An 18,225-nucleotide genomic window follows, 5' to 3' on the forward strand; every position below is an offset into this window, starting at 1 on the left:
AATTCTGATCATTTCTCTACTTTGCCTTTTATTATTCTTTCCCTGGTGTCCTCCTCACCACCCCCTGCCCACCCCCCCAGCCATGGCTACAGCCCTCAGATGGATGGCCACAGTGCCAATAACAGACAGGGGGGTTATTTCATACACTAGGGCACCAGGCTGTGGTATAGCTGGCAGGAAGAGAAGGGTAATTATATTGCATCTCGGAGCCACTGGCAATGAATTTCTGCATAAAGGACTAGATTTGCCATGTATTATTTACGCCAGCATCAATTTTCCCAGCTGGCTCTATTTACTGTGCAAATTCTCCTCTGTCTGTTTATGGGCAAGGCCATGGTTCAGCACCTTTGGCTACTCTATACTGTAGAGGGGCCCTGCAAGGCACCGTGCATAATAAACAAGTAGCTGGATTCACTGTGGTCACATCCTCCCTTCCTGTTAGATTATATCCCTGGGACTGCAGGGAGTTCACAATCTCACCTAGTCATGGTGATGCATGCAGGTGTGTGAAACCAAATCGGCAAGAGGGAAAAAAGGAATAACCGTTCTTTGGAACCTCACTAGGAGAAAGTGAAAAACAACCTTCTGGGGGGAAATTAGGTGGCTTTGGGGCTCAGGGAATTTCGTCTTTGTATTTTTCAGAACATGACATAGATAAAGGTTTTGCATTTACAAGGGCACTTCCACCTAGTACCTCAGAGACAAAGCTAGGGGAGCTCCATCTTACGGATGGAAAAACAGAGGCCAAAAACCCCCAAACAAAAACAAACAAAACAGACAGAAGCAGGGGCAAGCCGGAGGCTTCATGGCTCAGTCACTGTGTAAGGATGGAGTGCAGGCCCAACGATGACACACAGGGTTCTGCTCAGTTACTAGCATGCCTCTTCAGAAATGCCCTAAGCCAGGGTGAACTCAGCTCCCACTGGAAACATACATGATAGAAACAAGGAAGAAAACTTGGCACCGGCATGGATTTCTGGGTCCTTCCACCACAGCACCTCTCTCGCCTGTAGCTCTGTTTCCACAGAAAGAGAGGCTGCGGAAACAGAGATGCCTCTTCTGTCCAGCCCAAGAGCTTCGACTGGAATCCCAAGCGCTGGATGGCAGTGAACAGCAGGTGTTACTGTGCACAGAGTTGGGGGGCCCATGATGGCCCTCCCTTTCCCAATCAGTAGAACAGTCACATCTGATCTCCCTGTGACGTGGGGCTCTGCTCTGGAATCCCCCAGGTTCCAATGTCTACCATCTCCTGGAAACCTGTTGGCTGGGAGAAGACAGGAAGGAAGGGTAAGTTTTTGAGTGAAGCAGCCCAAGCCGGTGGCCACTTTGGTTGCAGGGTCTCAGCATCCAAGATGTCTCTATAAGACATCTGGGCTGATTCCTGGCTTTCCCCTGGGGCTGGCTCACCAGACGGGGAGATTTGGTCAGATAGGCCCTGCGCCAACTGCCTGACATCCCTGCCCCTTCCTCAATGTCCAGGAGAATCCGGGTGCTGGGTACAAAGCTCCAGGAGCGTCCAAGGGCAGGTTTGAGCTTCCCACTGTCCCTGTCTCGGGTCATGTGATTGGTCACCTGGGAAGAAAGCATCAAAGACTTAATGCAAGTGTAGAGGACATCAGTTCCTACTGCTTCATTCTACAAGTGGTAAAACTGAGGCCTCGCACAGAGAAATGACTTCCCCAAGGCTCCATAAGTTAGTAACAGCAGGTCTTGCGTTAAGAACCGTGGGTCCTCACTTGTGCTCAACTCTTTCCATTAAATCACAATGCCTCAGGCTGGACTTGGACAGAAGGTGATGGGGCACGTGTCTGGGAAAAGCAGTGTTGTCTGTACTTTGCTGAAGGGAAGCCAGCGGCGGGCTTCCCCGACCCAGCAGACAGGCATCCTGAGACTACGTCCACCCAGCCTTTTGTGTCAGGGAGTGCCTCTGTGTGTGGGGAGGTTGGGGGAGCTTTAAAAGGGAGGTCGTAATCTGGTCAGTCCGTTCTACTTTGCCCAGGATAGTCATAGGTAGGCGACCTGAGCCTCACGGCATCCTCTTAATAAGATTCTCCCGACCAGACCCCAACCAGGGGCAGGGGATGTGGCTTATTCGTCACCGAGTCCCCACTGCCTGAGCCAGAGGCGCAAGCAGGTGATCACGTGCATTCTAAAGTCAGGAGAGGGAGGCCCTGGGACTCAAGAACACTGCTGGTGGGTGTAGAAATGAGAATACCTCCCTGGAAATTAGTTGGCATCTACACATTTAAAAATGCACACACCCTCGGGGTGCCTGGGTGGTTCGGTTGGTTAAGTGTCTGACTTCAGCTCAGGTCATGGTCTCATGGCCCCATCGGGCTCCCCGTCATGCTGTGTTGACAGCACAGATCTTGGAGCCTAATTCAGATTGTGTCTACCTCTCTCTGCCCCTCCCCTGCTTGTGTGTGCTCCTTTTCTCTCAAAAATAAGTAAATAAACATTAAAAAAAAAAAAAGAAAAAGAAAATGCATGCAACCCTGACTCAGGGAATATACTTTCAGGAGTTCGAGGAAATAATATGAAATGTGCAAAGAGATCTGGGTATCAGCGTGTTGTTCACTGGCGTCTTCCTTAAAATAAGAGGAAAACCAGGAATGACCTATAGGCCCCAAGATCATTATGGTATACGAGGGGCTGGCAAACTAATACCCAAATGTGGCCCAAAATTGTTATTGAAAATCAAATGTGACTGGAACATAGCCATGCCCTTTTGCTCAAGTATTGTCTATGGCTGCTCTCATGCTATCTAGGCAGAGTTGAGTGGTTGTGATGCAAACCGTATGGCCATAAAGCCTCAACTATTTACTGTGTGGCCCTCTACAGAAAACTTTGCTGACCCCTGTAACCTAGGTATTAGATAAAATATATAACTGCTAAAAATGGCATTCTTAAAACATCTAAATACATGGGAAATGGAATGAGTTTTTTAAAAAAACTGTTATGTATTATGAGAGAGAGAGAGAGAGAGGGAGAAAGTGAAGCCCAAGCAGGCTCCACACTGTCAGCACAGAGCCCAATATGGGGTTCGATCCCACAAACTGTACGATCATGACCTAAGCTAAAATCAAGAGTCAGACGCTTAACCAACTGAGCCACCCAGGTGCCCTGAGTTTTTTTTTTTAAACAAGGTTACAGTTTAGTTGGAAAGCTGGTTAAACGTATAGGTATATATGCAGAGAAAAAAGATCCTATGGAGATATACAAAAATATTAATATGATTTCTGTGGATGTGGAGATTTATTGCAAATTTGATTCCTATATTTAACTATTTTGCCCTATGAGAAGCATGCAGACTTAAAAGGCAAAACTATTGAGATAGAAACCAGATTGGTGGTTGTCTGGGGCTGGGTGACCTTTTTGGGGTGACCAAAATACTTGAGATCTTGATTGTGCCAGGGTAACAAGACTGGATACATTAGTATCTGTTAGCCAAACTTTAAATGAGAAGAGAGTTACTCTGTGTGAATTATACCCGAATAAACCTGTCTTAAAGTAAAAAGAAAAACAAGACTGTCCTTGACCCCTTGGCTATTTACGTCCAATCCCATCAAAATCCAGTGCTCGATGACCCAGGGAAGTTGGGCCAGGACCCTTTCCTAAAGGGCCACTTTCGGGTTTCAGAGGCTGCCATTTAAGGGAAGTAAACAGCCTAGAAACTGAATTATAAATTGAATTCATGTGCCCCCTTGGCAAAGCCCTGGGATCAGACACAAAAGCAGCAAGCTGGCCAAGCCCAGTTCCTCACCATTACCGCCACGCCAACGTCCCGGGCCAGGGTCTTCAGCTCTCGAGCCAGCTGCATCATCAAGGCCAAACCTGGAAGAGAAGCAAAGGGTGAGGGCAGCAGGGCACCCGGGACTAGGCTGGATGGGGACTGGATTTCAGAGCTGGGAGGCAAGGTCATGTCCCGGACTGTGGGCTCTGCCACACCTCTTACCTTCCCTCTGCTGACCTCCCAGAAGTGGGGAGACCACGGCAGTGACCGAGTCCACAACCACCACCTTCACAGTCGCTGAGGCACTGCTCACCTGGGGAGAAGTAGGTGCCATGAACCAGTTAGTCTCTAGGGGGTGTCCATTACAGGACAAGATTGCTCCTCTATCCGGAACTGGTAAGAAGTAAGTTCCCCAACCCCAAATATTAGCTGTGCAGGTTTCACAGACTTTCAGTTCCCCCACCCCACCTCCTATGTAGGTATGAGAGATTTTACTGAAGACTTGAGTGGAGAGAGAGGTTTTAAATCAAAGGACATCACAGATATACCAAAATATATTTGCAAAATCCCTGTTCCAAGTTCTATAGCCCTAGCCATGAATTTTCTTTTTCTTTTTTTAGGATTTTATTTTATTTTATCTTATTTTTTACAGAGCACATACACACACGTGCGAGGGGGATAAGCAGAGGAGGGAAGAGAGAGAATCTTTCTTTTTTTTTAATGTTTATTTCTTTTGAGAGAAAGCATGTGAACAGGGGAGAGGCAGAGAGAGAGAGGGACAGACAGAATCCCAAGCAGGCTCCCAGCTGTCAGCACGGAGCCCCACACAGGGTTTGATCTCACAAACTGTGAGATCATGACCTAAGCCAAAATCAAGAGTAGGGTGCTTAACTGCCTGAGCCACCCAGGTACCCCGAGAGAATCTTAAGCAAGTTCCATGCTCATGTGGAGCCCAACTCAGGGCTCGATCCCACGACCCTGGGATCACAAGCCGAGATGAAATCAAGAGCTGAACGCTCAATCGACTGACCCACCCAGGCACCCCTTAAGATTTTATTATATTTTTTAAGTGTATTTACTTATTTTGAGAGAGAGAGAAAGAAAGAGCGCATGAACAGGGGAGGGGTAGAGAGAGAGGAGAGAGAGAATCCCAAGCAGGCTCAGCATTGTCAGTGCAGACCCTCATGTGGGGCTCAGTCCCGCGAACTGTGAGATCACGACCTGAGCCGAAACCAGGAGTCAGATGCTTAACCGACTGAGCAACCCAGGCACTCCTTAAGATTTTATTTTTAAGTAATCTCTATACCCAACATGTGGCTCGAACTCACAACCTTGAGATCAAGAGTTACATGCTCTACTGACTGAGCCAGCCAGGTGCTCCAGTCCTGAATTTTCTTAGCAGCCATCTTTCTCCTGATGGCCAGCCCTCCACCATCTTTTCAGGTCCCTCTTCTCCCTCTCCTTCCTACTCCCCAAATTCCTAACTTCCTGTGCTGAAGGGTTAGCCTTCTATTTACTTCACTGTCTCTTTCCAGATCATCATGCCTCTAGGGCCTCATCTTCCGCATCTGAAGTGGTTCTAAATATAGACTATATAGACAGCCATCTGTTAAAACCATAAACTTTTGTCTTTACACAAGCATTAGCATCTTGGACCTAACTTCCCTTACTCCTTATATCCAAGTCATTTGCTGATTCTATTTCTACAGCTTTCTTTCTCACTTCATGCCGACCAGATCTTGGATATTCAGCATTATCTGGCCTGTCTTTTGCATGTCTTCGTTCATCTTCCAGTTTCTGACTCTCGGCCATCAGCTTGTCTAAGAGAAGACGGCAGAAGAGAAGCTAAAGCTGAAATCAGCTTAACTCTTCCTCACTCTGGGAGAGCAGGTTGAAATCTCTGGCTAAAATGGGGACAGCCAGGCTCTCACAACTGTCATCCGTGGCAGACAAAACCTAAAGCAGCCCCTTGACCCCCACCTCCAGGTGTACAAGCTCTCATATAATCCCCTCCCCCCAACTACAGGTGAGTCTTATGGCTTGCTTCTGACTAATACAGTGTCAAAGGTGTTGGAACGTTACTCTCTTGTCTAGGCTACGTTATACGGCAAAGGTAATGAAACATCACTCCCAAGATTACATTATGTTATATGAGACTGCGTGTTGCTCTCATTCTTGTGCTGTCTTGAAAGCAAGTGGTCATGCTGTGAACTGCTTATGGAAAGGGCCACATGGCAGACAACAGGGGGTAGTGTGCCAGCAAGAAACTGGACCCCACTAGGAAATGAATTCTGACAACAACATGAGTGAACTTATAAGTGGATTCTCCACCAGTTGAGCCTCCAGATAAGAACACAGCCCAGCTGCCATCTTGATTACAGACTACTGAGATCCTAAGCAAAGGCCCCAGCTAACTGTGCCAGACTCCTGACCCATAGAAATTGCGAGGTAGTAAACATGTGTTGTTTTAAGTCATTAAATTTATGTAATTTGTTATACAATAATAGGATACATACTATCATAACGGTCTTCCAGTAAAAAATACAGTCATTTGACTTGGGAGTTGAGAGATTTGGGTTATTCACTTAGTTCTTATCCTTATTATGTGGTGACTATAAATAACTTACTAAACTTCTCTGGCCCTCACTCTCATCTCTAGAAATAGAGGGTTGGATTAGATCAAGGCTACTTGACTTCATGTCTCAACACACATGGGTCATAATCAGCAATGGCTCCTATGGCAAGTATCTGTTCAGTACATTCTGAAGTTTGTAAAAATGATTTACTTTACATGCACATGTTATGCTTTGGGGTCAGAGTTTAACATGAATTGAGCTATTCTTTTTTTTTTTTCTTTTTTTAATGAATTGAGCTATTCTAAGATGTCTTTCTAAATCTAATAGCTCATAAATCAGTGCACCAAATCCTAAGTACCTAGGCAAGTATAGTGCAGTACCAATCCAAATGCCATTCTAAATTCCTCTTCTTTGTTAACAGGATTCTGAAGGTTTTCAGGTACTGGGCAAAAATCTCCTGACATCATGGAAAGTGGGCCCAACTCCTAGTCTGAGATACACATAAAACTCTGTTTTGGCCAACTAGATGTAAAGCAAAGTCTACTAGTGGCTTCTGAAGACAGATTTTTCTTTCCTGATAAAAGGAGAGAAGTGCAGAAAAGGGGCCATCTATTACTGCCCTGAACACCGGGGTTGATGTGTGAAGACATAAGGCTTAGAGCTATAGCAGCCACTTTGCAATCATGAGGGGAAAGAGCAAGAGAATCAGACACACCAACCTAGAGCCCTGATACTGTGGACCAGCCAACCTCCAGACTCATGTGAGATAATTAAATGTCCTCAAGGTTCATGTGTCTGTCAGGCAGACTCTATCACTTGCAGCTGAAAGTAATCCTAGCTGATCCTGTGGGGGAATGAATGCAGAAATGAGTATGACATGATCCTTGCACTCAAGGGTCTTACTGTTTAGCGGGAAAGATGGGCATGTAAACAATGAGGTACTCAGGAATGGATTTAGCACTCAGGAGTCCCATCCTGGAAGTGGCATGCACAGCTGGAGTTACCAGATTGCACATCTGCATTTCCAAACAGTCTGTCGTAGGGCACCTGCCCACATACAGATCGCCCTGGCAAGTTGGGTGAAGCAGGAAGGGACAGAATAGCAGGCTCACCTGCTGGGACATAGCGCCTCGGAGGTCCTGCAACACGTCCAACATCTGGAAGATGTCAAACGCACGAACCACCTGGATCCTCTGGAGAGCTCCTGCCTAAAGAGGTGAGAAAGAGAAGGAGGGGCTTTCAATAAGAGGGAGCAGGGGATCAAGCAAGTTAAAGAGGGATTTTAAACCTGAGCAGACGCATCTAGACATAAGGACTCAAGTCCAAGATGGCAGATGGGTTTTGTCTACTGGGCCAGTTCTCACACTGGTGGTTGCCGGGTGCTGACCTACAAAGCCAAGTCAGAGTGCAGTCGGGGAAGTATGACTGGCAGAGCTGGTTAGGAACGTCTGCTGAGGGCAAGCAATAGGAAGGAAACACAGATGCTGGGTGTTTGCCAGCCATGACTTAGGGTGCGCAAGGGTTGGATTACCTGGGAGATCAGTGCGGTAGCATCCCAGCTAGGATAATGTCATAACAGGGGAAGCTTGAAGAGTACAGGAAGTATTAATAGAAATGACTATTAATCCAAATGACCATAATTCTTGCAGTATAAGGGATACTTGGGTCTTTCTGTGTCAGAACCTCAAAGGAACTCAACCCTCCTACCCCTTACCTGCTCCTCCTCATCTGGGGTTCTAGCCTGAAGCAGCTGGAGGAGGCGGGAGGCTGTCAGTCCTCCATTGGAATCAACGTATACAACATTCTGCTGCAAGCCATAGGCCACATTTGCAGCCACACAAAGACATACCTGAAAAGACAAGGCATTGGGAGAACTTGAGCCCCCAAAATGAGAACTCCCCACCAAATCCTGTCCAAAGCCCAGTGACACGATCGAGCCAAGTTCAAGCCCCACTCCTCATCACCCATCCTCTCTCTTCCAAGTTCTGAGTCACAAGCACATTGGCAGAAGCTCCCTCAGGGATACGGAGCTATGCACCCACCTCCCCCTGTCCTCCTGGCTGCTGGCCGCACATGTACCTGGGTTTTGCCGCTACCTGGGCCTCCTACAATTTCAGTCACTTCTCCAGTGTAGAGACCAGCATCAAGCAGTTTGTCTAGGCTGATGAAAGAAGAGGAGGAAGGATGAGAATCAACCCAGGGGACTGGAGGGACAGAGGGGAGTAGGAACCAAGAAGAAAAGGAAGACATTCCTTCCCAGCACTGGTTCTGCCCAGACGATCTGAACATCTCTGGGGAAAGAGGGCACGGCTACAAGATCCTGCTTGAGGCCATCCTCATCTGTTCACTCTCAGCCTAAAGATCACTCCCCACAGAGGTCTCCGCTGCCCCATCAAAAGGTCCTCCTTCCTGATCTGAATCTCAGTCCCTTGTGGGTTTCCTTTAAACTCTGAAATAATTATAGATTCATTAGGAAGTTGCACAAAAAAAATCGTACAGGGGTGTTGCATGTACCCTTCGCCTCACTGTCCCTAACGGCAGCCTCCTGCACTGTAAGATACACTGTACCACAGTACAACATCGCCAGGCGACCCTAGTGCAATCTGCAGAGCTTATCCAGATATCCCCAGTGTTATGTGTGTGCGTGTACAGTTCTATGGAATCGTATCACACGTGGTTTATGCAACCACCACAATCAAGACACAGAATGTCTCCATCACTGTAAGGCTCCCTTTATAGCCACCCTTTTATAGCCACACCCCTCCATTCACCCCCTACTCCCCTAACCCCTGGAAACCACCAATCTGTTCTTTATCTCTATCATGTTGTTTCAAGAATGTTATGGACATAGAATCACACTGTATGCAGCCATTGTGGCTGGTTTCTTTTGCTCAGCATCATTCCCTTAAGATCCATCCAAGTTGTTGTATCCATAGCCGTTTCTTTTCATTGCTGAGAAGGAGCCCATGGTAAGGATGTACCAAGTGTGTTTAACCACCCACCCATTGAAGTCTGTTCTAGCTGTTTCCACTTTGGGGCAATTATGAATCAAACTGCTATGAACATTTGTGTACAGGTTTTTTTGTAAACCTGTTTTTGTTTCTCTGGAATAAATGTGTAAGAAAAGAACTCCTAGGGGCGCCTGGGTGGCTCAGTCGGTTGGGCATCCGACTTTGGCTCGGGTCATGATCTCACAGTTCGTGAGTTCAATCCCCACATCGGGCTCTGTGCGGACAGCTCAGAGCCTGGAACCTGCTTCGGATTCTGTGTCTCCCTCTCTCTCTCTGTCCCTCCCCCACTCGCACTCTGCCTCTCTCTCTCAAAAATAAACAAACGTTAAAAAAAAAAAAAAAGAATAGAACTCCTAGGGGGTGCTTGGCTGACTCAGTAGATCATGCAACTCTTGATCTTGGGGTTGTAAGTTCGAACCCCACGTTGGGTATAAAGATTACTTAAAAATAAAATGTAAAAAAAAAAAAAAAGAATACAACTTCGGGGTTGTGTGGTAAGCATATATTAATTTTATAAGAAACTACTAAACGATTTTCCAGAGTGGCTATGCCATTTTACTATCCCACTAAGAATGTACGAGTAATCCAGTCTCTCTATATCCTTACCAGCATTTGGTATTTATCACTGCTTTTTAAATGTTTGTTTATTTTTGAGAGAGACAGACAGAGCATGAACAGGGGAGGGGCAGAGAGACAGGGAGACACAGAATCCAAAGCACGTTCCGGGCTCTGAGCTGCCAGCACAGAGCCTCATGCAGGGCTCAAACCCACTAACCGTGAGACCATGACCTGAGCCGAAGTTGGGACAAACTGACTGAGCCACCCAGGTGCTGCTATCACTACTTTTTATTGTAGCCATTCTGGTAGGTGTGCAGTAATATCTCACTGTGGTTTTGTTTTGTTGTTTATTTTTTTAATGCTTATTTATTTATTTTTGAGAGAGAGAGGAGAGAGAGAGAGGGAGGGAAGGAAGGAGGGAGAGGGATCATGAGTGGGGGAGGGGCAGACAGAAAGGGAGACAGAACCCCAAGCAGGCTCCGTACTGTCAGTTCAGAGCCCAGCACAGGGCTTGGACTCACGAATTGTGAGATCATGACCTGAGCCGAAATCAAGAGCCAAACGCTTAACTGACTGAGCCACCCAGGTGCCCCTCATTGTGGTTTTAATTTGCATTTCCTTAATAACTAATAATGTTTGACATCTTTTCATGTGATTATTTGCCACCTGTATGTCCTCCTTGGTGAAATATCTGTTCATGTCTTTTGACCATTTGCTAACTGGATTGTTTCACCATTGAGGTTTTTTTTTAAGTTTATTTATTTATTTTGGGAGAGAGAAAACTAGTGTGCACACGTGGGAGAGGGCACAGAGAGACAGAGACAGAAAGAGAGACAGGCAGACAGACAGACAGAAAGAGAGACAGAGAGAAAATCCCAAGCAGGCTCTGTGCAGAGACTGAAGTGGGGCTCGACATGGTTCTTGAACTCATGAACCGTGAGAGATCATGACCTGAGCTGAAATCAAGAGTCAGATGCTCAACCGATTGAGATACCCAGGTGCCCCTCACCATTGAGTTTTAAGAATTCTTTATATATTCTAGATGCAAGTCCTTTGTTGAATATGTGGCTTGCAAATACTGTGCCCAGTCTATAGCTTGTCTTTTTGTCCTCTTTTGCAGGGCAGAAGTTTTACATTTTGACTAGTTTTTATTTTTTACTTTTTTGATTAAAAATTTTATCTTTTTTTAATTGATCACACGTTTGGTGTCACATCCAAGAACCCTTTGCCTCGCCCTAGTTCCAGAGATTTTCTATATTTTGTTCTAAAACCTTGACAGTCTTAGGGCACCTGGCTGGCTCAGTCGGAGGGTGCAACTCTTGATCTAGGGGTTGTGAGTTTGAGTCCCACGTACAGCACAGAGATTACTTTAAATAACATCTTGAAAAATAAAAATAAAGATAAAAGCTTGACAGTTGTACACTTAAGTCCATGATCCATTTTCAATTTTTGTGTGAGATGAGGGGTTTAGGGATACTTATTACCCCATGAGGCCCACCAGCTCCAGCACCATTGTTGAAAGATTATATCCTTCCTCCACTGAAGTGTTTTTGGACCTTTGTCAACAATCAGTTGGCCATATCTGTGAGTGTACTGCTAGGTTCTCTACACCACTCCGCTGATCTGTGTCTTTTGCGAGGCCAGTACCACACCAGTCTTGATTACTGCTTTATAGTAAGCCTTAGCATGTGGCAGACTGATTCCTCCAACTTTATCCTTTTTTAAAATTGTTTTAGTGATCCTACATCATTAGCTTTTCTGTTTAATTGTTAGAATAAGCCTTATCTCTGCCATCAAAAAAAAATCCGCTGGGACTTTGGTAAGAACTGCATGAAGTTTTTAGGGCAGTTTGTGGAGAATTGCCGTCTTTACTCTGCTAATCCACGAATATAGTGGGTCTCTCTATTTATTTGGGTCATCTTTCATTTCTTTCATCAGCAAGTTTGAATTGTCAGCATACAGCTCCCATACCTGCTTTGTTAGATTTAGACCCAAGTATTTCATTTTCTTTGGGGCAAGTGTAAATGGTATTATGTTTTAATTTTCCAATTCCACATGTTCATTTTCAGTATACAGAAATGCAATTGATTTTTATGTGCTGATCTTGTATCCTGAGGCCTTGCTGAACTCACTCAGTTCTAGGAGCTGGTAATTATTTTCTATGTGCTTGTTTTTGTCTGTCTTCCCCATTTGGCCCAGAGCACCCACGGGCAAGGACTAGGCTCCGACACTGGCATAGTACCAGAAACACAGGAGATGAACAATGAATGTTCCCAGAGAAGCAAGTGATAGAAAAGTACCAATTAGTTCCTATATTGTCAAAACCCTGGCTGCAGAAGCCTTGGGATAAACTCAAGACACAGCCAATTCCTAATCCACATCCTGTCCTTGAACCACGATGAAACAGGTCACTAACCACTTTCCACTCCCTGCCCGACCTGTGGGCTGAAGCTTCTCTATTACACCACAGCCCATACTAATGGCTCCATGTCCTGACCTCATGCATCCCTTTCCCAGCCCTGCAAACCCCTTCCCAGGCCCCAGTACTCTGCAAAGGTTCTGGAAGACCTCCCCTGACCCTCCTGTGTACTCCAAGCATCACCTCAGTAAATACCCCATCTGTTTTGACTCCAAGGACTCCATGACTATAGGCACACGTCCCTGCCAGTCAAAATGCTCTTATCACCACTCCAGTAGCCTGTGGCTTCTCCCGCTGGGACCAGACAATCCCTAGCTCCATCACGGCACCGGCAGCGGTTCTCCTGGGATGGTCCCCAGACCAGCAGCAACAGGGTCACCTGGGAACTGGTGTGTAATGCAAATTATCAGGCCCCGCCCCACATCCGCTGCATCAGAAACTGGAGACTGTATCTGATTTCAACAAGGACTCTAGGTGATCTGGATGCGTGCACATGTTTGAAAACCACCAGGCTTGACTAGTGATTCTCAATCCTGTCTGCATATTAAAGTCTCCAGAGGAGTTTTGAAAAAGAGGCCTCTGTCAGCAGTTCCCAGACTTGTCCGCACAGTGGAATCACCTGGGAACTTCAAAAACGACTGATGCCTGGGGCACCTGGGTGGCTCAGTTGGTTGAGCATCTGACTTCAGCTCGGGTCATGATCTCGCAGTTTAGGAGTTCGAGCCCCAAGTCGGGCTCTGTGCTGACAACGCGGAGCCTGGAGCCTGCTTCCTATTCTATGTCTCCCTCTCCCCCTCCCCCGCTGGTGCTCTGTGTCTCTCTCTCAAAAACAAATAGACATTAAAAAACAAAAAGTGTTAAAAAAAAAAAAAAACCTACTGATGCCTGTGTCCCATCCCCAGAGAATGTGATTTAATTGGTCTGCAGGAGGCATGGGCTTTGGAATGTTTAAAGATTCCCCAAGTGATTCTAATGCCCAGACATGTGTGGGACCCACTGACCTAGAGTAATTAAGTCAGAATTTTTCTTAACCTCCCATTTGATTCTAACGTGTAGCCTGGGCTAAACCACTGGTACTGACTCTCCAGACAAGAATCAACCTCATTCTTGGCCACGAGGACCACGCTGCATAAGGAATTCTCAAATCCCCCTCTCTGCTGACTTCTTAGCTGTGTTCCTGTGTTTTCATTTCATGCCTCCTACTGCCCACAGGACTCTCCTACCGAGCACTTCTTTTTTTTTTTTTTTAATTTTTTTTTCAATGTTTATTTATTTTTGGGACAGAGAGAGACAGAGCATGAACGGGCGAGGGGCAGAGAGAGAGGGAGACACAGAATCGGAAACAGGCTCCAGGCTCTGAGCCATCAGCCCAGAGCCCGACGCGGGGCTCGAACTCACGGACCGCGAGATCGTGACCTGGCTGAAGTCGGATGCTTAACCGACTGCACCACCCAGGCGCCCCCCGAGCACTTCTAACTCGGGGCATGCGACGTCAGAGAGAGACACCTCGCCCCGCCTGCCTGGTGCAGCAGAAGCACACCCTGCTCTTACGACTTGCTTTGAATCCGAGTGATTTCTGGGAGTTAGCCTCCCCCTTTCCCTTGGGATTGGCTTTTAGTCTTTTCTTTTCCGGCCGTTCATTCCAACATGACCTCAGTACCTCACCATTTCTTGAAGGTCTTACTCTAAAACGAGGGAGATACAGAGACACAGAGAGACCTAGCTCCAGCCTTGGAGATACAGAGATACAGAGAGACCAGCCTTCAGGGAATCACCTGTCTCCCCCAGTCAGTACAGCTTCTTACAAGGTCCACTTCACTCTCTATTGTCCTTGTAAAGACTGACATTGCACATCAGGCTCTGAGATGGCCTACAACAAAGAAACTCATTTAATTTGGGTTAATGAAGCATTTCCTCAGCGTGACAACAGAACTCCCCACCTCCCTTTTAAAAGTTACATCCATCCGTTAACTGTCCAGAGAACGTTGTGAGGAGGGCAGAAACCCAGCATATCATCTGATTCCTCACAGCCACATCCCACCAGGTAGCAAGGCCTGTTGCGCATCTTTTCAATGTGTCTCCTGCTGTCACCTGCTCTCGATGGGACTCACGCGCTCCACCGCTACTATCTCGGTCTTGGCCTCTCTCCTGCGAGCCTCCCTAGTCCGGTCCACCCTGCACACCTCTGCCTCCGTGCCCACAGCTCACTTTCACATCACGGCCTCCCTCCTGGAGGCAGGCAACAGGACAGAGCAGTCCGAGTCAGAAGTGTGACAGGTATGGCCTCAAGGGCCTGGTCTGCCACTTATTAGTTGTGTGAACTTGCCCACGTCACTTAACCGGAGTTCCGGTCTCTTCATCTAGCCAATGGTGGTTTCACCTGTGATGTGGCCATTGGTGGCCGTGGAGAACAAAGGAAATAATGTGCTGTGGAGTGCTAGCATGGTGCCGGGTTCTTGGTAGGCACTCAGAGAAGGCCCATACGTTCCTCAATGCCCACAGCCTGCCTCTGCCTCAGAGCTTTCCAGAACCACTCTGATTTCCTTTTCTTTTAAAAAAAATTTTTTTTTACATTTATTTAGTTTTGATATAGAGAGACAGAGCACAAGTGGGGAAGGGGCAGAGAGAGAAGGAGACACAGAATCCGAAGCAGGCTCCAGGCTCCGAGCTGTCAGCACAGAGCCCGACGCGGGGCTCGAACTCACAAACGGGGAGATCATGACCTGAGCCGAAGTCGGACGCTTAACCGACTGAGCCACCCAGGTGCCCCTCTGATTTCCTTTACAACACCCCACTGCAGCCACAGTCCTGACCATTTATGACTTGACTTCTCCCTAAACGCTTCCTCTGCCCATGTTGCTTTTCTAAGCTAAGTCCAGAGGCCAGGTCTGCTTCCGGTGAATCGCTCCCTCCTTATGCTGCCTCCACACATGCGTACACCTCTCTTCTGTTCACCTGCTCTCCTATCTACCCACTACACCACACATTTATTAAGTGCAGGAGCCACGCCATACTGGGACACCTATAATCCGCATGTATCTGGCACCTAGTAGGCATGCAGTCGGTGCTTGAGGGGTAAGAGACTCGGACCGCCAACCAGGAGGAACAAGCACCATGCTGTATGAATCTTGCCAAGAGAACGTGTTAGGGAAACAGCAAGGGCCAAACCAATCCAGAGACCTTTCTGGTGGCAGAGTTCCTCATCAAATTCTGCACGAACAGGCCAGGAAAGAGGTCAGACTCCCTCGGCCAGAAACTGGCTGTGGTCTTCCAACTCTTTCCCTTCCACAACCACGCAGCAGAATATAACTACTCCTCCACAGAAGCTCCCTTGGCCCCTCTTGCTGCAGGGTATGGGGCACCCACCTGGCTCCGATCAAGTGTCTCAGGGCTTTTCCCACCACTCCATGCCCCTCAATCTCTAGGGCTAAACTCAAGCTTGCTTAATCATCACTAACTCACAGGGTCACTGAAGAGATTACATAACCTAATGTCAGTGGCTGGCATGCAGGAGGCACTCAATGAGTGTCAGTCTTGCCATGTTCTCTTGCCCTATCCTTTTTGTTTTATTTATCTTTGAGAGACAGAGCACAAGTGAGAGAGGGGGCAGAGAGAGAGGGGGACAGAGGATCTGAAGCAGGCTCTGCACTTACAGCAGAAATCCTGATGTGGGGCTTGAACTCACAGATAGTGAGATCATGACCTGAGCCGAAGTCAGACGCTCAACCGACTGAGCTACTCATGTGCTCCTTGCCCTGTCCTTCAGTGAAATGGGAAGCAGGGCCAGAGAAGAACTGCTTTGCTCTGCTGAATAATAATGAAATACTGACATTTTGTGTGATAGGATAGTGGTTCTCAACCAGAAGCAATTGTGCCCCCACAGGGGTCATTTGGCAACATCTGGAGACATTTTTGATTGTCACAACATGGGGAGAAGGGAGGTACCACTGTTATCTATTGAATAGAGGCCAGAGATGCTGCCCAAAATCCTATAATGCACAGGACAGACACTCCCCCACCCCCCGCCCTGGGGCAAATAATTACAAATCCCAAAATATTAGAAATGCGAAGTCAAGAAACCCTGTCATAAGGTAAGACAACTCAGAAGTCCTGGCCATCTGCCCATGCTGCCCTCATCACAGCTTGAAAAACCCTGCTTTCTCTAGATTCAAGAGTGAAAGGCGGTACCGGAGGCAGCCCGGTCCTCCAGCCTCTCACCTTCTTCCCCAAATACAAACCTTCCGATGCCAGTGGACAGGATGGCTGTGGAGGTCTTTAGTTCCTCGTACAGATCAGCGCCATTGAAGGGGAAAGCTGAGAACTGAGCCAGCAGCACCCTTCTCAGGGCAACCAGGGCCTACGAAAGGGGCGGGGGCAACTCAAGATGGGGCCTGGATCGCTTCAACCCAAAGCAGCCCGGAGCACACAGCAATGACCCGCCAAGGGAGGGGGCATCCCAGGGTCTCATACGCTGCTGCCACCCCAGTTTTCAATCTCTGGGAGCCCTTTGCTCCTTTGACTCAGGGTTGAGCATTTAGAGACACCCAAGTTTGTAGCGTGGAGATAGCTCACCTTGTAAGACAAGCCACACTTCTGGGCTACATCCTCCAGGTCTGCAGAAACCAGGTCCACCACTGAAAACAAAGCACACGTGGTTGATTGGCAGGAAGGGAGGCGCCGGGCTTCCCACACGTGGCTTTTCCTCTTCTGTAAAGCGAGGTGACGGACGGTTCTACCCCGGGGCAGGCAGTCCCAGGCGGCCTACGTGACAGCACAGAGCCGTGGGGCCTGGCGGGGCGCCTGGCACCCAGTAGGGGTTCTGCCCTCCCCAGGGGCTCGGTTGGCCCCACTCCCGCCTTCCCGAGGCTCTGCAGAGCGGTGCGGGGCAGAGCACAGGGGTGCGGGGAGGACCCCTCCCGGGTACGCCTAGTCCGCGCTGTGCCCAGCTGGGTGGCGCGCACGCGGTCACCTGTCTTGATCCCGCGGCTCCTCAGAAGCTGGACTGTGTCCTGGGTGAGGCCCGGGCACAGCCCGGCCCTGAGAACGCCCATGTTCCCTGGGGGTCGGTCCGGGTAACGCCGGGCTCGGGGCTGGTCGTCCGCGGGCCTCCGCGGGGCCCTCTCCCTTCGCCCGGCGGCACCCTGCTGGAGAAGGGGCGCAAGGCGGCAGCGCGGAGGGGGCGCGTCCCACCGGGTCTCCGCGCCTCAGCCCAGCTGCTCGCGCCACGCCGCGCTTCCGCCTTCCAGGCGCCAGGACCTGGCTTGCAGCGCCATCTGCTGGCCGTGCGGCGACAGGGCGGTTGGGGCGGGAGCCGGCCCCCAGTCCCCAGTTCCCCGCCCCACGACGCTCCACCCCGGTGCTCCCCGGCGCCCGCCGCGCGCTGCCTACTGGACCCGCTCTCCGCCCGCCACGCCCCGCGCCCGCACACGCCTCCACCCGCCTCCGGGGGCGCGCGCGCAGGTCGTGCGGCGCGCCCCCGGGCGTCGGCTTCTGTTCTAAACGCTGGGCCGCGGAGTTCGACCCGACGGACCATCCCTACCCTCAGGCACCTACGTGTTAGTGGGGAGGACAGTGAAGAGGAGTCCAAGATACCGGGTAATTACAGATTTCTATGGTAGGTGCTCAGAAGCAGCAGAGAGGGCATCTGCGGCTCTATTTTTGAAACAACACTTTCTCTTTTGGGGGATGAATTAACAACAAAAACCCTGATGATTTGGAACACAGAAGATATGATTTGGCGTTTTTAAATATCCTTTGCTTTGCCTCGTCCTCTGGGAAACATAAAACAACTTTACAACTCCTCACAATCCAATAAGGCGGCTGCTGTTTTTATCCCCATCTTCCAGAGGAGGAAACTGAGGCTCAGCGAGGTGAAGTCACTTGCCAAAGGTTTACACAACCTGTAGGTGCAGAGCGGGACTTAGAGTG

The 18,225-nt window shown here is 48.6% G+C and overlaps 1 protein-coding gene across 1 annotated transcript; it reads right to left on the bottom strand.

Moving 5' to 3' along the window:
• Positions 1-613: 613 nt before the first annotated feature.
• RAD51D (RAD51 paralog D) lies at positions 614-17,582 on the bottom strand. The gene is made up of 10 exons (XM_003996572.6): positions 17,267-17,582; positions 16,870-16,931; positions 16,536-16,654; positions 8,389-8,470; positions 8,024-8,158; positions 7,422-7,517; positions 3,956-4,046; positions 3,764-3,834; positions 1,408-1,572; positions 614-1,264 (listed from the first exon to the last, which is right to left on the bottom strand). The coding sequence occupies exons 1-10, from the start codon at positions 17,346-17,348 to the stop codon at positions 1,181-1,183; spliced, it is 987 nt and encodes a 328-aa protein (XP_003996621.2). The 5' UTR covers positions 17,349-17,582; the 3' UTR covers positions 614-1,180.
• Positions 17,583-18,225: the final 643 nt, after the last annotated feature.

This window comes from Felis catus, chromosome E1, assembly GCF_018350175.1.
Source record: "Felis catus isolate Fca126 chromosome E1, F.catus_Fca126_mat1.0, whole genome shotgun sequence".
In the NCBI taxonomy this organism is placed as follows: Eukaryota; Metazoa; Chordata; class Mammalia; order Carnivora; family Felidae; genus Felis; species Felis catus.